This window comes from Pezoporus wallicus, unplaced genomic scaffold (genome assembly GCF_028554395.1).
Source record: "Pezoporus wallicus isolate ANWC-B61680 ecotype Strahan unplaced genomic scaffold, APGP_CSIRO_Pwel_v1 contig_161, whole genome shotgun sequence".
Lineage (NCBI taxonomy): Eukaryota > Metazoa > Chordata > Aves > Psittaciformes > Psittacidae > Pezoporus > Pezoporus wallicus.
Window position 1 is genome coordinate 11,888,249 of NW_026642654.1, and position 15,291 is coordinate 11,903,539.

At 39.4% G+C, this 15,291-nt stretch overlaps 1 protein-coding gene across 2 annotated transcripts in view; it reads left to right on the top strand.

Annotated features, from left to right (window-relative positions):
• The window catches only part of ARHGEF10 (Rho guanine nucleotide exchange factor 10), a 117,597-nt gene that overhangs the window by 24,292 nt on the left and 78,014 nt on the right, over positions 1–15,291 (top strand). For both annotated transcript variants that reach the window (XM_057431698.1, XM_057431697.1), the window contains 5 exons: positions 8,661–8,831; positions 10,123–10,410; positions 11,507–11,570; positions 12,596–12,675; positions 13,713–13,769. In XM_057431698.1, the coding sequence (XP_057287681.1) occupies positions 8,661–8,831; positions 10,123–10,410; positions 11,507–11,570; positions 12,596–12,675; positions 13,713–13,769 (660 nt within the window). The remainder of the gene's footprint in view (positions 1–8,660; positions 8,832–10,122; positions 10,411–11,506; positions 11,571–12,595; positions 12,676–13,712; positions 13,770–15,291) is intronic.

Below are 15,291 nucleotides of genomic sequence, written 5' to 3' on the forward strand. Positions count from 1 at the left end.
CTAATTAGAATGAAACAGACTATTAGAAAAATGCATATTCCTCATACCGTTGAACTGTAAGTGCTTCAAAGTAAAAAGTAATTGTTTGGAAAACTAGGTACTGATAAATGATGTCTGCTAGAAGATGTGAAGAAATAAGTAACACACCAGACTGCTCCCACTGGTGGAACTTTCCTTTAAAATGGTTGTTGGCTCACAAATACATCAACTGCATGGTCAAAACTGCATTTTCTAGAAAATTTTCCTTTTCTTCACATGATACTTGTATGCTGTGGTTAGTCAACGTGCTCCATCCCTGCACTGTTGGAGTTGGATGTTTCATTTTCCCAATGACTTTGTAGTCATCCTGCTGTTTCATTTCTGTTTTATTATAGCTGTGTGTTTTTCACGTTCCGTGTGTGGATTGTCCATTTGGCAGCATGTCCTAGGTGAGTTCAGCAGCTCATATGCACAGTAGCCGATGCTGTGCTTGGTTACATGGCCAACATTGGCACCTATCTCTACCAACAGACATGTCATACAGAAAGGCAGCTTTTGTGTTTTGGCTGCTATACCACATGTTAGATGCCTGGTGGCATTTATACTAATTCAGAGTGGTAACCTTGGTACTATTAAGTATTGTGTGTATCAGTTTTCATAGAATCATAGAATAGTTAGGTTTAGAAAGGACCTTAAGATTATCTAGTTCCAACCCCCCTGCCATGGGCAGTGACACCTCACACTAAACCATGTCACCCAAGGCTCCATCCAGCCTGGCCTCAACCACCGTCAGGGATGGAGCATTCACAACTTCCCTGGGCAACCCATTCCAGTGCCTCACCACCCTTACAGTAAAGAACTTCCTCCTTATATCCAATCTAAACTTCCCCTGTTTAAGTTTTAACCTGTTACCCCTTGGCCTATCACTACAGTCCCTAATGAGGAGTCCCTCCCCAGCATCCTTGTAGCCCCCCTTCAGATACTTGAAGGCTGCTATGAGGTCTCCACACAGCCTTTTAATACTGATGGAAAGCTAATAGCTTTTACTATGGGTGATTGTTTTTTTGGCATAGGTGGGGATCTGTCATGTATTTATGCAGATTTCCAAATAATGGGTGTACATACTTTCTTTACAGTATCTCCTTTTAAGACCTTTGGTTGCTGCACATCAGCAACACTTCTTGATGAAATTTTAGTGGCAGGTTTTACTAATATGGTGCTGAGGTGGAAAAGACATGCTCAGGATTAGGCTCAGCCTACATTTTTGGCTGTGGCTGGCAATGCCAGTGTCACCAGTGTGCCAAGTATAAGGGCAGTTCAAGTAAATGGTCATGAAATGCTGATTTTTACATAACAGCCTTTCTGATTATAACATAGCCAGAACCAACAAACAACTTGTGGAATTAAAGGTGTACTGGTCTGGTGTTGCTGCTGCCACTCTCTGGGCAGCCTGGTTCATATCTGATGTTTTTATTTCTGATAACTTCTGATCAGACTTGTGATTTTTTTTCAACTTGATTATTTTAATTTTTAGCCAAATTTAGGCTTAATCTTTAGCTGTGTGAGTAGTTTGTAAGGTGCAATGGTTTTGGTATTTGTAAATCTTTCTCAACAGTTACAGATCTGGGCTTTGTTTCAAGAAATAAGGTTTTTTTAGTATTAGGCATGCTGTTGTTAGCAGTCACTCTCTGATACTTGAGCAGGTAGATTCATTGTGGTTTTGACTTCAATTTTGAGTTTTGTTTTTTATCCAGAAGAATAATATCTATTGTGTATGCTTGACAACATAATTAGTATGTAATGTATGTATTTATGAAATACTAGAGAGACAATTTTGCTGGTTTGTTTGTTGTTTATTTGCAGGGAGAGCCTACTAATTCATGTGGTTTTGCTTTTGTTTCCATCACTGGAAACACTTTTAGCATGAATGTGTACTGTTTAGTTTTGTTGTATTTTTTTCTGTCGCTGTTTTCCCCAGAGAATTGTAACACTGACGTTGTGGTCATGCCTTGGATGTGAGCATGAGCTGTTTGTAATTAGCAGCGTGCCTCTACCCCAGGGACCTGGGTTTCCTGCAGCTCCAGCTTAGCACAACTGCAGGTGAAAGGGGAATGAAAGTCCTTGTTTCCAATCTGCTTCCATGGGAAAGACTGCTTACCTGTGTGTGTTTGTATACACAGTTTTGCTTCAGATGTTTCTTCTCCCCAGGAAAAAGGATGCTTTGTACCTGTGTGACTGTGTGAGGAGCTGATTTATGGATGCCAGTCGTATGTGGCAGGTCTCATGGTGTGACTTGAAAGTGTCAGTGAAGGGCAGTGTCTGCAGGAGCACTTGCTCCTGAAAGCCAGGTTTGCTTTTATGGGGTCCCTCCTGCTCTGCCTTGTCACCCTGCATACTTCACACCTCTCCCTGAGCAGGTGCTGGTAGAGTTGTCATTTGGGGAAGGGCAGAAGAGAGGTGTGGGTACCAGAGTGAGAGCTGGGCTTATTCAGCCTGGAGAAAAAATCTGGAGGGGATGTTTTACAAGGACATATAGTAACAGGACAAGGGGGGATGGTTTTAAACTGAAAGAGGGTAGGTTTAGATTAGATATTAAGAAAAAAAAAATTCCTGTGAGGGTGGTGAGGCACTGGCACAGGTTGCCCGGAGAAGCTGTGGCTGCCCCATCCCTGGAAGTGTTCAAGTCCGGGCTGAATGGGGCTTTGAGTAACCTGGTTAACGGAGGGTATCTCTACCCATGGCAGGGGGGTTGGAACTAGATAATCTTTAAGGTCCCTCCCAACCCAAACCAATCTGTGATACTTCTGTTATTTAACTTTAGCTTCCTCTGCTGATACTGAAGTGGTGGTAGCAAGTGGGAGATGCGAGTGGGTCGAAAATACCATGTTACTTTCTAGCTGCAGGAATGCAGTCTAATCAGTGCTAAAATGCAGGTTGAAACTAGAAGCTGTCCAAGTGGTGATCAAGTCTCTTAAAACCTTTTTTTTTCAAGTTCCTGCTGTATATGAATCAGCCATCATTTTCCAGAGGTTTACATAGTCAGTCAAAATGGGAACGTCTGCATGCATGGGTGTTCCTAGCAAAAGGTTCACCTTCCTGGCAAATGCTAAGCCTCTGTTACAAAATTTCATCCAAAATAAAATGTGAAAAGCTTGAGAGCCCATTCATCATGAAGCACAGTCAGCATGGTATATTAGGCCCCAAGTGGTTAGTTTTACAAAAGTCATGATAACTTTAAGAATGAAGTTATATCGTGGTATCTGCATACTTCCATTTCTTGAGTGCCTTGCACGCTACATAAAGAGCTGGGCAGATTGTAACCCATTAGAAATAAGGGTCTGAAAAGGCAAGCGTCTCACCTGAGAGGTCTCTGGAATGTATGAAGGATAAGTACTCAGATTGATATGCCTAGCCATTTGCTTTGATTTACAATCTTTGTAAGTTATCAAATTTTATAATACATATAAGTATTCTGAGATAGGAAAATTTTATTTTTTTATACTGAAAAGTTCTGCCTGTTTCAAGATACTCAAGAGATACTCAAGAATATGTAAGAAGCTGAAATATTTGGGGAATTGAGTTTAAAGGAAGGTGGGTCCATGCAATCCCAAGTGTCTTGTTGCAGTCCAAAATACATGAGTAAAAAAGACAGATGTTTTAAGTGCACTTTGGAATAAGAACAAGCAGCTCCTGCCCGTCTGCTTAGTTTCAACTGTGTCAATATTTTTCCATTAAATAATAATTATGTATTTTCCATCTGAAGCACTGATTTTCTTCATTGTTCAGTGTAATGTGGTGATATGGTAAAAGCGACTAAAAATATTTATCATTAAGGAAAAAAAAAAAAGAAAATTTGACATTTGTTGAATATACAAGCTAGATTATACTTTAGAGGGACACCCCCATCCCCTCCCCCTCAGAAAACAAAAGTGTGTTGGAAGAAAAGTGAGTGTTAGATGAGAAAAAGGAAAAAGTTTTCCCTTCTGAGGACATGCGTGTTTGCCATATCCTGTAATCTTTAGAAAATTGTTTATTATGGATTCCTTCAAATCTAATAGATGAATTTCCTCATTTTGTTCCATAGTTCCCTGCTAACTTTAAAATATGGGACTGCAACTGATTGCAAGGATGACATTCCTAATTATACAGAAGCCTTTCTTCGATTCTTTCAAACCTTAAAATGTAACATAAAATATTCATATTCTTTGATGGCAGTGTGCCTATTTATGTCTAGGGCTTCCAGGTTTGTTACTGTGCTCCAAACTGAACTGTTCATGCTTGGAGTTCTGTTCTTTCTTCCTTTATTGTGGTTTTCCATGGAAGAAATTCAGCTGACTTCTTGAATATCATCTCTGGTTTATACAATTGCAAGAGAGGACAGTTTTAGGATGCTTCCCCCTGTTTCCTCCCTGCTGTGATTGCACTGTGTTCAAAGTGCACTTGGTAAGTGCAGAGCTATTCTGTCTTACTTCTCTAAAATAAACTGTTGAAGAAAACTACTATTGAAGCTTCACTAACTTAATCTCAGCTTTAAAATTAATGGTACTCTTCTAACTCTTTAGCTGTATTACAGTGAACTATAATTTAAGGAAGGCAAATGGGAAAACAGATGGTGCAAACAATGGTTTGCAATTGGCAGATTTTTGTTTAAATTTGCTTATGCCCCAGCAGGTCTCTGTAAACACAGCCTAAATTAGCTTGGTTTTGAAGTAAGCTAAAGAAAAAGTAATTTCTTCGAATAACACCACAGAAAAACCTTGAAAACCCATGTGTTGTAATAATAATTATGAAAGTATATATTCCATCTTCTACACTTGTACTTTCACACTTAATTGAACTTGAAGGAAAGTTTTCCCCTCTATCAGATATTTTTCTCATGCTTTAAAACTCTAAATAGAAATTTTTAGAAACAAAAGAATTTCCCTGAAGTATTAGCAAAGCAAATGCTGCAGAATGGTATTGGCATAAGATGAAAAAGTTTAATCAGTTATTGTATTCTCATTGCTCTGTTTGGCACATGTGAAGTTTAGGATGTGAGTAGTGGAGAAAGGGCGAATTCGATTTAGTAACTAATTTAATTATTCAAAGTAATTCTTGGTAGGCTATGTACTGCCAAGCCTTCTGATTATTAATCTGGCAAAAAAAAATTAATAAAAATGCATTTTAAAATTGGGTAAAATGAAAAAAGTTGTTCTCCGTGTGACTTCGGCGGGCAAGGGATTGTCTTTGGGAATTCCCTTCACCACAGTTTTTCTCTGCAAGCACAGTTGCTTGGAAGTGCACTTTTTGTGTTGATCTTTTTGATTTACAGGTAAAGGGTTGGAAGAACTGGGGATTTCTTCACGAGCATGAAATTCTGCAAGATGTATGACATAATCGGTATTTATCTGAGGTGCTGGGCACCTCTTCAGTTGGAGCAAAAAGCTGCCCACCCCCTTTGTTATGAAACTACTTCTTCCCTCATGAAATAGTATGCCCTTGAGAGTAAAAGCTTAAAGGAGAATATTTTTGTAAGGTATGAGGCTGAAGGGATCAGTAAATTTAAAGGGTTTAAGTTTATACCTGCAGAATTGAGAAAATGCAGAAGTGGTGCAAAGCTGAAATACACTTTTAAAACTTTCTGAAGTTGGGGGTGTTTGTCTCCAGTGTGCCCTTTCTAAAGGACATGCAATCTGAGAAAGGAATTTATCTCTCTGTCCATAATCTTTGTAATCTTATCCCACTGTCCCATCAGTGATCCAGTTTAGGAGATCTTTTCAGGCTGTTGTGCCCAATTACGGGGTTCTGTATCTTGTTGATTTGTGATGTAAAGTAAAGGTTTCTGAACAAACAGAAACAGGGCAGCATTAACAGCCATAACAGGAAAAGATTAGGTGGCATCTTAAATTACCCAAATTGAGAAAATAAATTCCTATGTTAAGATTTCTTCCCACAATCATAAAATATGGGTCGGTTGCTCTTTTAGAGACAATGGGGGGCCGGGCATGTTGAAGGGGATTTGTGCATCAATTGCCCAGGTTTTGCTCCTAGGTCCCGAGTCATTCCTTTTGCCTTTAGTATCTCAAATTACCTTTTTTCTGCCAGTGGCAGGTCTTGTCTGTCTCTGACAAATGGCCCTGCACTGGACTTGAGTGCCTAGGGAATTGTATCAGTGTAGAAGTACTGGAGTAGAGAGTTGTCAGGTGTCTGATACCTAAGTTACCTTTATATGCCCTCAGGGAGTACTTGCATCCAGAAGCTCCCTAACCTAGCTCAGAGGTGCCTGCTACTCCTGCAGTTTTCCCTGTGTGGCTCAAACATTTTGTTAAGTGTACATGGTTTTTCTTTTGCTGATATCTAGAATTCACCTCCAGTGGGTTCATGGCTCTCAGCTGAGCCTTGCTTCAGCAGTGCCCCAGTGTACCGAGTGGCCTAATCCTGCAGGAGTGATCAGCTCATTCCTGTAACCTCATCTTTCCCCCCTCCCACTATACAAAGTGCAGACAGTGCTACTTTATGTATTTGAAGGGGTTGCTGCTGTGGTTCACTTATATAGTACAGTGGGAGGAGTGGCAGATAGCAGTGCATATACCTGGGAAGTTCTGGGCTTGTGGCTGTTACTTTCTTGTGACTGCCATCTACCTACTTATTTGCCCTTGTCTGCATGACTTATCAACATTTCACACACTGGTAATCACAAAAGCACTACTATTACACAAGTTTGCATTTTCCAAGTATATGCAGGCATACTGAAAACAAAGAAATGGAAAACAAACAAAACAACAGAAATAAATCAACGCTACCACCCCCTTTTTCTTTCTTTTTCCCATTACTGTCAAACAGCAAGTAGTACAATCTGGTCAGATGGATGCTGAATTGGGAAGAATGCTGTGATTGTCTTGAATCACTTGGAAGAGCTCTGCAGGATATTTTTTTTCATCTTTTAGGGGAAAAAAAAAAAAATTGGACAAAAGCAAAACTGAGAAGCCTTAATCCAAAGGCTGACTTTGCACAGAAGGTTTTCTAAAAAGCATTAACATTTAATTAAATGTCCTGCTGCCTCAGCCATAAACCATGACAATATATGTAGGATAACCCCTTTTTTGTTCATTAGTACTTCTGCAATTAGTTCACTTTTTCTCCTGCAGAGAGGCTGCATGAAAGATCTTGTTATGTGTGGCTGTGATAAAATATGCTGGCTCAGCCTGCCTGAAGAAACAGAAGCCTTGGCAGGAATGCTGGTTACCGTGACAATCTAAGCAGCCTGGAGCTATGGTTTGTGTGGGTTTTATCATAAAAATACAAAAAGTGTCCTGGATGGTAGAGTAGCTGATAATATCGTCATGACTCAGGAGACCCAGTTGTCCTTCCAAGACTTTGTGTTTTTCTGTTGTGCTGCATGAAGAGGGGTGGGGGGAACCCTGTCAACTTCATGTATCTTTTTGTAGCATATTGGTGTATTTACATATTTATTTTAATATATATTTTTATGCTATGGTTACCTGTTTTTTTTTTTTCTAACATTTTAAATACATTAACACCTGTGTAAAAGCTAGGTATTGATCGTGGGTTTGAGGAAGAGCTTGAGGGGAAGGTCAGCTTGCCCCCAAAAAATTCCTCAGATGACATTTCTGCATCAAGGGGAACTCTGGTAAGAGTTTCTCCTCCAGAAGGTAAGAGAAGCAGCTAGGGCAGGCCTAGGGAGGGAGGGATGGATGAAGTCCTTTTGTGTTGGGGAGCTGCAGTGAAGGCTTCTGGAAGGAGGGAGGAGGCTGGTGGGTTTGGGGAATCCCTCCCTGTACCTTGTTTTCCTTTGACTCCTCTGTGCAGTGTCTCTGACAGAAGGTTTGGATGCTGTGAGCAAGCTTGTGTTGTGAATGCATGGCAAAAACAATGGTAGGTAAGGCAATGAGGGGGTTTAAATCTTCATAGTTGTCTAGGCTCCTGTGGTTAAGAACAATAGCACAGAGGGAAACTGCCCTGCACTTCTTCCTGCTCCCCAGCAGTGTACAGTGGCAAATCTGTGCTGCAGGGTCTTTACAAGCAAAGGACAAAAAAACTCCACACTCCCACTTCCTGTGCAGTATTAGGGTGTAATTGTTTCAGCCTTTACTTCTTCAAAGGTAAGAACTGCAAAAATCAATCCCCTTACCTTCAGTGAGGCGCATCTTGTGTGTGGTTGTAGGGCTAATGGCATATTTCATAAAGTCATTGGTTTAAAACTGTCTCAGGCTGGAATAGGAAAACCAATCTGCTGGTGTCTCGTGATGTGTGTGAAAAAAGTTACTGTCATTTTGACACTGTTAAGAAATAATAGACTTTGAAGTTTCAGTTGGAAAGGAAAAATGACGTGAAAGTATACAGTCCCAAAGTCCCTATACAAATAAATCAATTTGTGAACTTTTCTTGTTTAAAGAATTGGCTACTTAAGTGTTTTTCCAAGTGTTTTGCTTTTGGTTCATTATGGCAAAAGCAAGTGTATTTGCATTATCACTTCTGAATTGTTTTCCAAGTCATTTAATTGTTTACACTAAAGGAAAGCTGTATGAGGTTATCAACATGTCAAGGAGCTTTTGTTCTGTTCCAGTAACCTGAAAATTGAAGGGCTCATTGTATAAGCTTCATTTGTAATGTGGAACGCTTACTGGTCCCATGAAATCATTATCAAGAGCAAATAACCAACAGAATATCTTTCTGCACAGTTCTAGAGCGTGAACCAAAAGCTGTGGGTACAAATGCTGAAGAGGAGGATGAGGGAGAGCAGTTTGACTTTGACAGTGGAGACGATATACCAGAAGCAGACAGGCAAGCCTTTGTGCCACCTTCTGCTGGTCTTGGAAATAACATAGAGCACCAAGAGGCTAATGCCACAGGTGAGTCAGCCTGTTGGGCTGTGCCTCCACTAGGCTGAATAGACAAGGTTGGTTATAGGATGCCTTTTCTTGACAATGCAATAAAATTACTTGTAAGAAGAGGTTTCCATGGAGATACCGTACAAGTGTTCTGAATATTCCTGCTGGTTATACTCATAGTAGATTTGACAAGGCAAATGGCCATCACATGCAATTCCTGTGAGGTTTCCCATCCAAGTGTGGCATCCAAGCAAATGGATTGGGCTCGGTCACAGTGTCATGCTACAGGAAAACTTTATGCCCTTGCAGCTCTAATGTCATGTGGATGGCTCAAGATAAGCTGCTTTCACGGCTAAGCTTGCTGGTTGCTGATCTTAAGATGACATGCATAAAAAATAAATGGAGTCTGAATGTATGATTTTTGTTCATAAGCAGAAGTCTTATTTTATTAAAGCATTTCTTACAACGCATGCTAATGTTCTCAGTGCTGAGGTGTAGTCTGGAAATTGCTGTATTCTGCTCAAATTGACTACAGCTGATTTTTGCTGACTTTGATCCAATTTCCTGTTGCAAGCAGAGTCATTTTTGCTCATGGCAGTTAAAGATGGATAACTCTTCAGGTGACAATGCACTTTGAAAGCCTGGAAGTTAAATACCCCTTTCCATGAAAATTTGTTGTGCTTTTATGAAGTTGTACTTTTAGCTCAAAAACTTTGATCACTTTGATCACAATTTGCTTCAGAGGGGCCTTTGGTTCTGCTGTACCTTAGCTTGTCTCAAGAAATACCAGAAACTTTATTTTCACAGTGGAAAACTTGGAAGATTATTTTATTTTCTCTTCTCTCAACAGAGAATTTTCAGGACTGTTCTTTGAGGACTGTCCTAGTGACCTTGTTCTCTCTTCATGGCTATTCCTAAACTGTTTCTTGAATTTGTGTTTATAAGATTCAAATTCATCTAGAATCCAGACTTTAACCTTCAGGGTTTAAGGCTGTTTTGAGACATGTGCTTATGATAAGTACAAGAGGACCTTGACAAGTTGTCAGAAATCCTCCTATTCAGGATTTAGAAACCAGTTTTTCCATAGGCATGCTTGCAACCCAGCTTGCTTCCCTGCTGTTGCATTCTTTATCTGTAAAATGGGGAGGATAGCACTACTGTGTGGGAATTCTATGAGTTTGCCTATTGAAAGCAACTTGTATAGCAAGGATCATATCAGTGTTTAGAGTATTTGCAAAGAGCAATGTTAAGCAGCTTGAACAGGTATGAAAAATAAAATACTAATTTTTGTGTGATTTTTTTTCAACTAAAGGTGCTGGTAATTTAGAAAGCAGTGAGAAGCTGCGAACATCAGAAGCTGTTGCAGAAGCCACTCCACCCAAAGTCAATCCCTACTCGGTCATAAATATTTCACCAGTACAAGACAAAGATCCATCCTCATCGCCAGAACCCAGTCCTCAAGAAGAATGTGCAAGTCCAAACTTCAGTGGGTATTCGGTTCCTGTCCCCTGTGGCTATGCTGTGCCATCTAATTTACCTTTGATACTGCCAGCGTACTCCAGTCCTGTCATAATACGCAGTGTTTCTGTAGAAGAAGAAGGTACTGTACTTACCCAACTTACTTTGTTTGAAGGGGAATCCTTGTTTAACTTCAGGTGCCTGTGCCGTTTTGTACGTGCTTGTGTAAATTCTTGTGGAGCACTCAGCCTGGATATGCGTGGGAAGTTTTGTGTCAAAATAGAAAAAGAACTCTCTCCTACAGTATGAATTAAAATTTCTTGTCAGACCTGAAAGGAAAATGCTAGTATATTTTAAAAGAGTTCCTACAGGACTCTGCTTGCTGTGCAAGGGTTGAGATACCCAAGTAAAGTTCCATAAGAAAAAATGAATGTGCGCTGTCACTTCTTCAGCCCTTCATTAAAGGTTTGTTTTGCCAGCACTGTATTACAACATATATAGTACAAGGGAGGACTTCTGTCTTACCTTAACACTAAGAATGTTAAGGCTAATTCCATTTTAAAGTAATGAAATAATTTCCAGAGCCATAGTTCAGGCCAAGTGGTTTCCTCTCCCACTTTACCATGCTTGATCTGGGTCCTGGCAGAGATCCTGTCCCTTTTATCTTTCCTATATGCACTTCTGTTTGCTTGTTTATTTTCCAGTCCTTGTGGATTTAGTGTTGCTGTGGGATTTTTCCTTGAAGGTTTGACAAACTCTGTTTGTTCTGTGTGTTGTTACAGAAAAAGGAACGCTCTCCTATTTTTAACCAGAATTTGCAAAGCTGACAACTTAATTTCAAGAGAGCCGGAAGAACAGAAAGCTCCCCAGATCCTGCCTTTCCCCCTGCCCCCCTTTATTTCTTGTATTTTGAATATAACCTTTGCTGTCTATCACCACCAGGAATATTGGCAAATAAAAGCAAATGGTTGTTATTACCTGTAGAGGAATATACGTTTAAGAGGTTAGAATTAAATGCATTAGACATGGTAATTTCCTCCTAACAGCTCGTATGCCAAATCATTACATCTCTGAATTCTTTCATTTGCGAAAATGGATTGTTGAAGAAACTTCTTAATCTTGTATAGAACTAGATTATTCATTAGCAATGAACTAGTAAAATCAGTTCCTTACGCTAAAATGTGCCTTCTGAACCATGCTGACATTTTGGTGATGATATATGTTTTTCTACTTAACAGGTACTCAGTCAGCAACTGAAGAGTGTCATTATAATTCTGTAAACTTGGAGGAGCCTCAAAACAGGTGATTGTCAATTCAACATGTTTAAACTACCTACAAAGCTTCAACTCCTAAGAAAGCTTATACTTGATAAATACCTGATTTTTACTGTGTGACACTTCCATGTTTACTTTTTTTTTCCTAACTCTGTAACTCTGGTTGTGTACCAAAATCAGCACTGGTGGAGCTCTCATACGTATAAATGTGCATGATATTTTTGAAGGAGCTAGGTTTAATTTTAGTCACAGCAATGTCAGCTGCAACAGACTGCTGGAGATCTTTTAGTGTGGCCTGCTGCTTTCAGAAGGAACACTGCCAACACTTTGTTGGATCAGCCATGGCCTTGGTAGCTGAGTCTTGAAAACATCCAAGGATATAGATGTTGCAGCTTTCCTGGGTAGTCTTCCCTGCTACCCTTTGGTGCGCTTTCTGCTAATGTCCAAACCAAGTCTTTCAATGTGCAGTTTGTTGACCATTCCCCCTTGTGTATCAGCTGACACTGAAAAAAGCCTCAACAAACCCAGCCTAAAACTCAAAACCAAGTTCAAACCAAAAAACCCAAACCCCACCTCCATCACCTCTAAAGCTGTCTTTGAGATAGTTGTAGCTGCTGTTGGATCACCCCATAGCATCCTTTTCACCAGATTAAATAAGCCTCATGTCTTCTATGCTTTAGTCCCCAAGTCCAATTTCTCCATGGTTTCTCAAGAGGTAGCTTCAGTTTCTCCACAGCTCTCTAGAACGGGAGTGCTGGGAAGGCACTTCACTGCTTTCTGAATTTTCTGTGTTCTGGTAGAGGAACTCTGAAGCAAAATATTTCTTGAGATGGGAAAGGAAGCATTTTCAATTCCTTTGCTAAATTGTTAGACTGTTAAATAGAATAGATTAATAATTTCCTAATTACATGCTGCTGCAGCAGCATTTTTGAGTAATCAGCAGCTCCAGAGTGGGAACTGAAAGCCAGAAAGATATTTGTCTTGTCTTCACAGTTGTTTAAAAACATTGTGGTGTAGCTTTTAATGTTTTTATTTTATGGGCTTTTTTTCAAGCGACGATAACCAGGCTAAGAGAGAGGATGATGCACTGGCCAAGTGGGTTGCAGATCCTGCAAATACAGCATGGATGGAAAGTAAGTATCAGTGAGCACCAAAGTACAACTACAGGAGAATGTACTAAAATCATTGTGTATCTTATGCGCATGTATGTGTTCCAGAGCCAAGTTATACCAGTTAAAACATTTGATGGTAATAAAAGTGTGTCTTTTAGAATAAAGATAACATTTACTTTTCCATAGAGTGCTTTTTTGAGTCCGGAGTCATTCTTCACTGTCTTAAGGAAGTCATTTGGTTCCATCAATACGTGTATAGTGGGAATTTGCTTCAGTTCGGAGTCTGCTCTTTGGCTGTATATATCTTATGCAGTAATTGATAAATACGCTCTTGGAGAAGGTGGAAAGGAAGGAATTGATACTTCTTCTTGATTTGTGCCCTTGGCTGGCAGCTGTGCTTTAAACCAAAATAGAGACCATGTGGTTGGGCAGGTTTTCCTGCCTGTTCTCAGCTCTTTCCACAGGGCTGGAGAATTTGCATCCTTATTCTACCTCTTTATGTGCCACAGCGATCGTTACATTATTTAGTTTTGGGTCTTTAAAAAAAGTCTGTTACAGCTTCTCTACAGCTGTTCAGTAAGTCAATGAGCAGCCCTCGACAAGCACAGAACATAACATAGTGCTGTAAAAGGAGAAAGAAATATTTGCTATTGAATTGCATTTCTTTTTGCAGGCTACCAAAGGTCATAATGAACTATGCAGATAAAATAGTGTGAAATTTCACAAATTCCTTATGCTGTTTTTGTGTGTTATTGTATTATTTGAATTTATGATTGGATGTAATGGCAAGTGCTAGTGGAATTTGAGTCGTATCTCCATTGTATTCACATATGCCAGTATAACCTTGATTCTTTAGAATGGAATATTTCAGTTGGAAGGGATATGCAATGATCATCTAGTCCAACTGCCTGACCTCTTCAGGACTGACCAAAAGCTGAAGCATGTTATTAAGGGCATTGTCCAAATGCCTCTCAAACACTGTTACTTGGTCCCATTAAAATTCCAGGGGGTTTCCTCATTTGTTGTTTGCTTTATTTTCTTTTCTATTTTACTTTTAGACCCAGATGAAGTAATTTACGATGACGTGCCCAGAGAAAATTCAGACTCTGAACCAGGTTTGAGGTTTTTGTAATATAGCCTTGTTGAAAGCAGGGTAATACAGAATTATGTGTGTGTATACTCAATAGGTGTGTTAATTAAGCAGTTAAAATATATGTAAATGGCTAAAGACTGTCCATAATCAGTAGGTCTTATGAAATTCAGAATTAAACTAACGCTTGAAAGCCTTTATCTCAGCAGGTCTCCTACACCACTCTTGTCAGAAGCTGAATTACACTTTATTCTATAGATACTGTCCCAAATGATTGAGAATTCCCTATATTAGAGAATTAGTGTTGCGTGTTGTAGCTGTAGTGACCTAAAGAAGGCAAGGTAGGTAGGAAAAGGATGTTTTAAATAGCTAAATAATGTATGATAACGTGTCATTGTCATGGTTGTACAGAAAAATGCTGTTGCATGTTCTCCTTCAACATAAAAATACGTGATAGATGGAAGCGCGGCTTTTTACCACCCTGAATGTGATGTTACAGAAATGTTTTATTTCAGCTTTGAAGTGATCCAGTCCCTGATAGTTTGACCATGTTTGCAAGGGACAGAACAGATCCTAAAGTTGTTGCTGGAGCCAATATTTTTACCTTTATTGGGAATGGTGGAGCAGAGGCTCAAAAAGCTTATTTTGAGTTCTCACTCAGATCTGTTTTTCAGTTTTTGGTTATAGTGAAAACTATGCTTAAAGATTGGTTGCTATTAACTGATGTGTTTGAGTAGATCGGCTTTTTGGGAACTCAGTATCTACTTGCTCTCAGAGGATGTAGGAGTCTGATACTGAAATTGTAATGATTCAAGAAAACACTTCAGCTTTCTTCTATGAAAACTGTATTTATTTTTTAAGCTGTAACATTTTCATTTCTTGCCCTTAGTGGTGTGCAGGCAAGGTGGTTTACAAATTACGACTGAAATTTGTTTAATTTATTATTTGAAGTCGTTGTGTTAGATTTGTGACTTATTACTGGAAGGTCCCACAGTGGGCTGCATTGCTGTGGGCAAGGACATCTTTGCATTGCTGCTGCTCAGTCAGGACTTATTTACTATGGTGCATGACTATTTGTTGTACTAGATTGCCACTAAAATGTTTTCTTCAGTAAGTGCCCTTTAAGGACAGTCTGATATACATAGAGGTTTAAAAAATTTCTGAAGATCTCATTCTTCCAAATTAGAGGATATTTGTCTGTGACAAAGGCAATTAATATTAAAATGATATAATTGGTAAAAATGTACTTTTTAGTCCCAGAATCCAGGCTTTAGGTGGATGTGTAAAATAAGTCAGCTGTTCTTTTGAGTATGTTTATTTTCTCTCTTTAAATCTTTAGTATCAGGCTGGATTACGGGCAAGGTAACCTGCAGATATGGGAGACTCCTAGTGGCTGGTGGAGTTAAAGGAATGATAAGTCATTAAATATCAGTGTATTTTCTAATTAGTTTGATCTGTTAGTCTTGAAGTAGTGACATTTTCATTTGATTCTTGCAATGTTTTAGCATTTGTTGTTTGAGCTGCTGCTGCTGATGTCCCTAAGACAA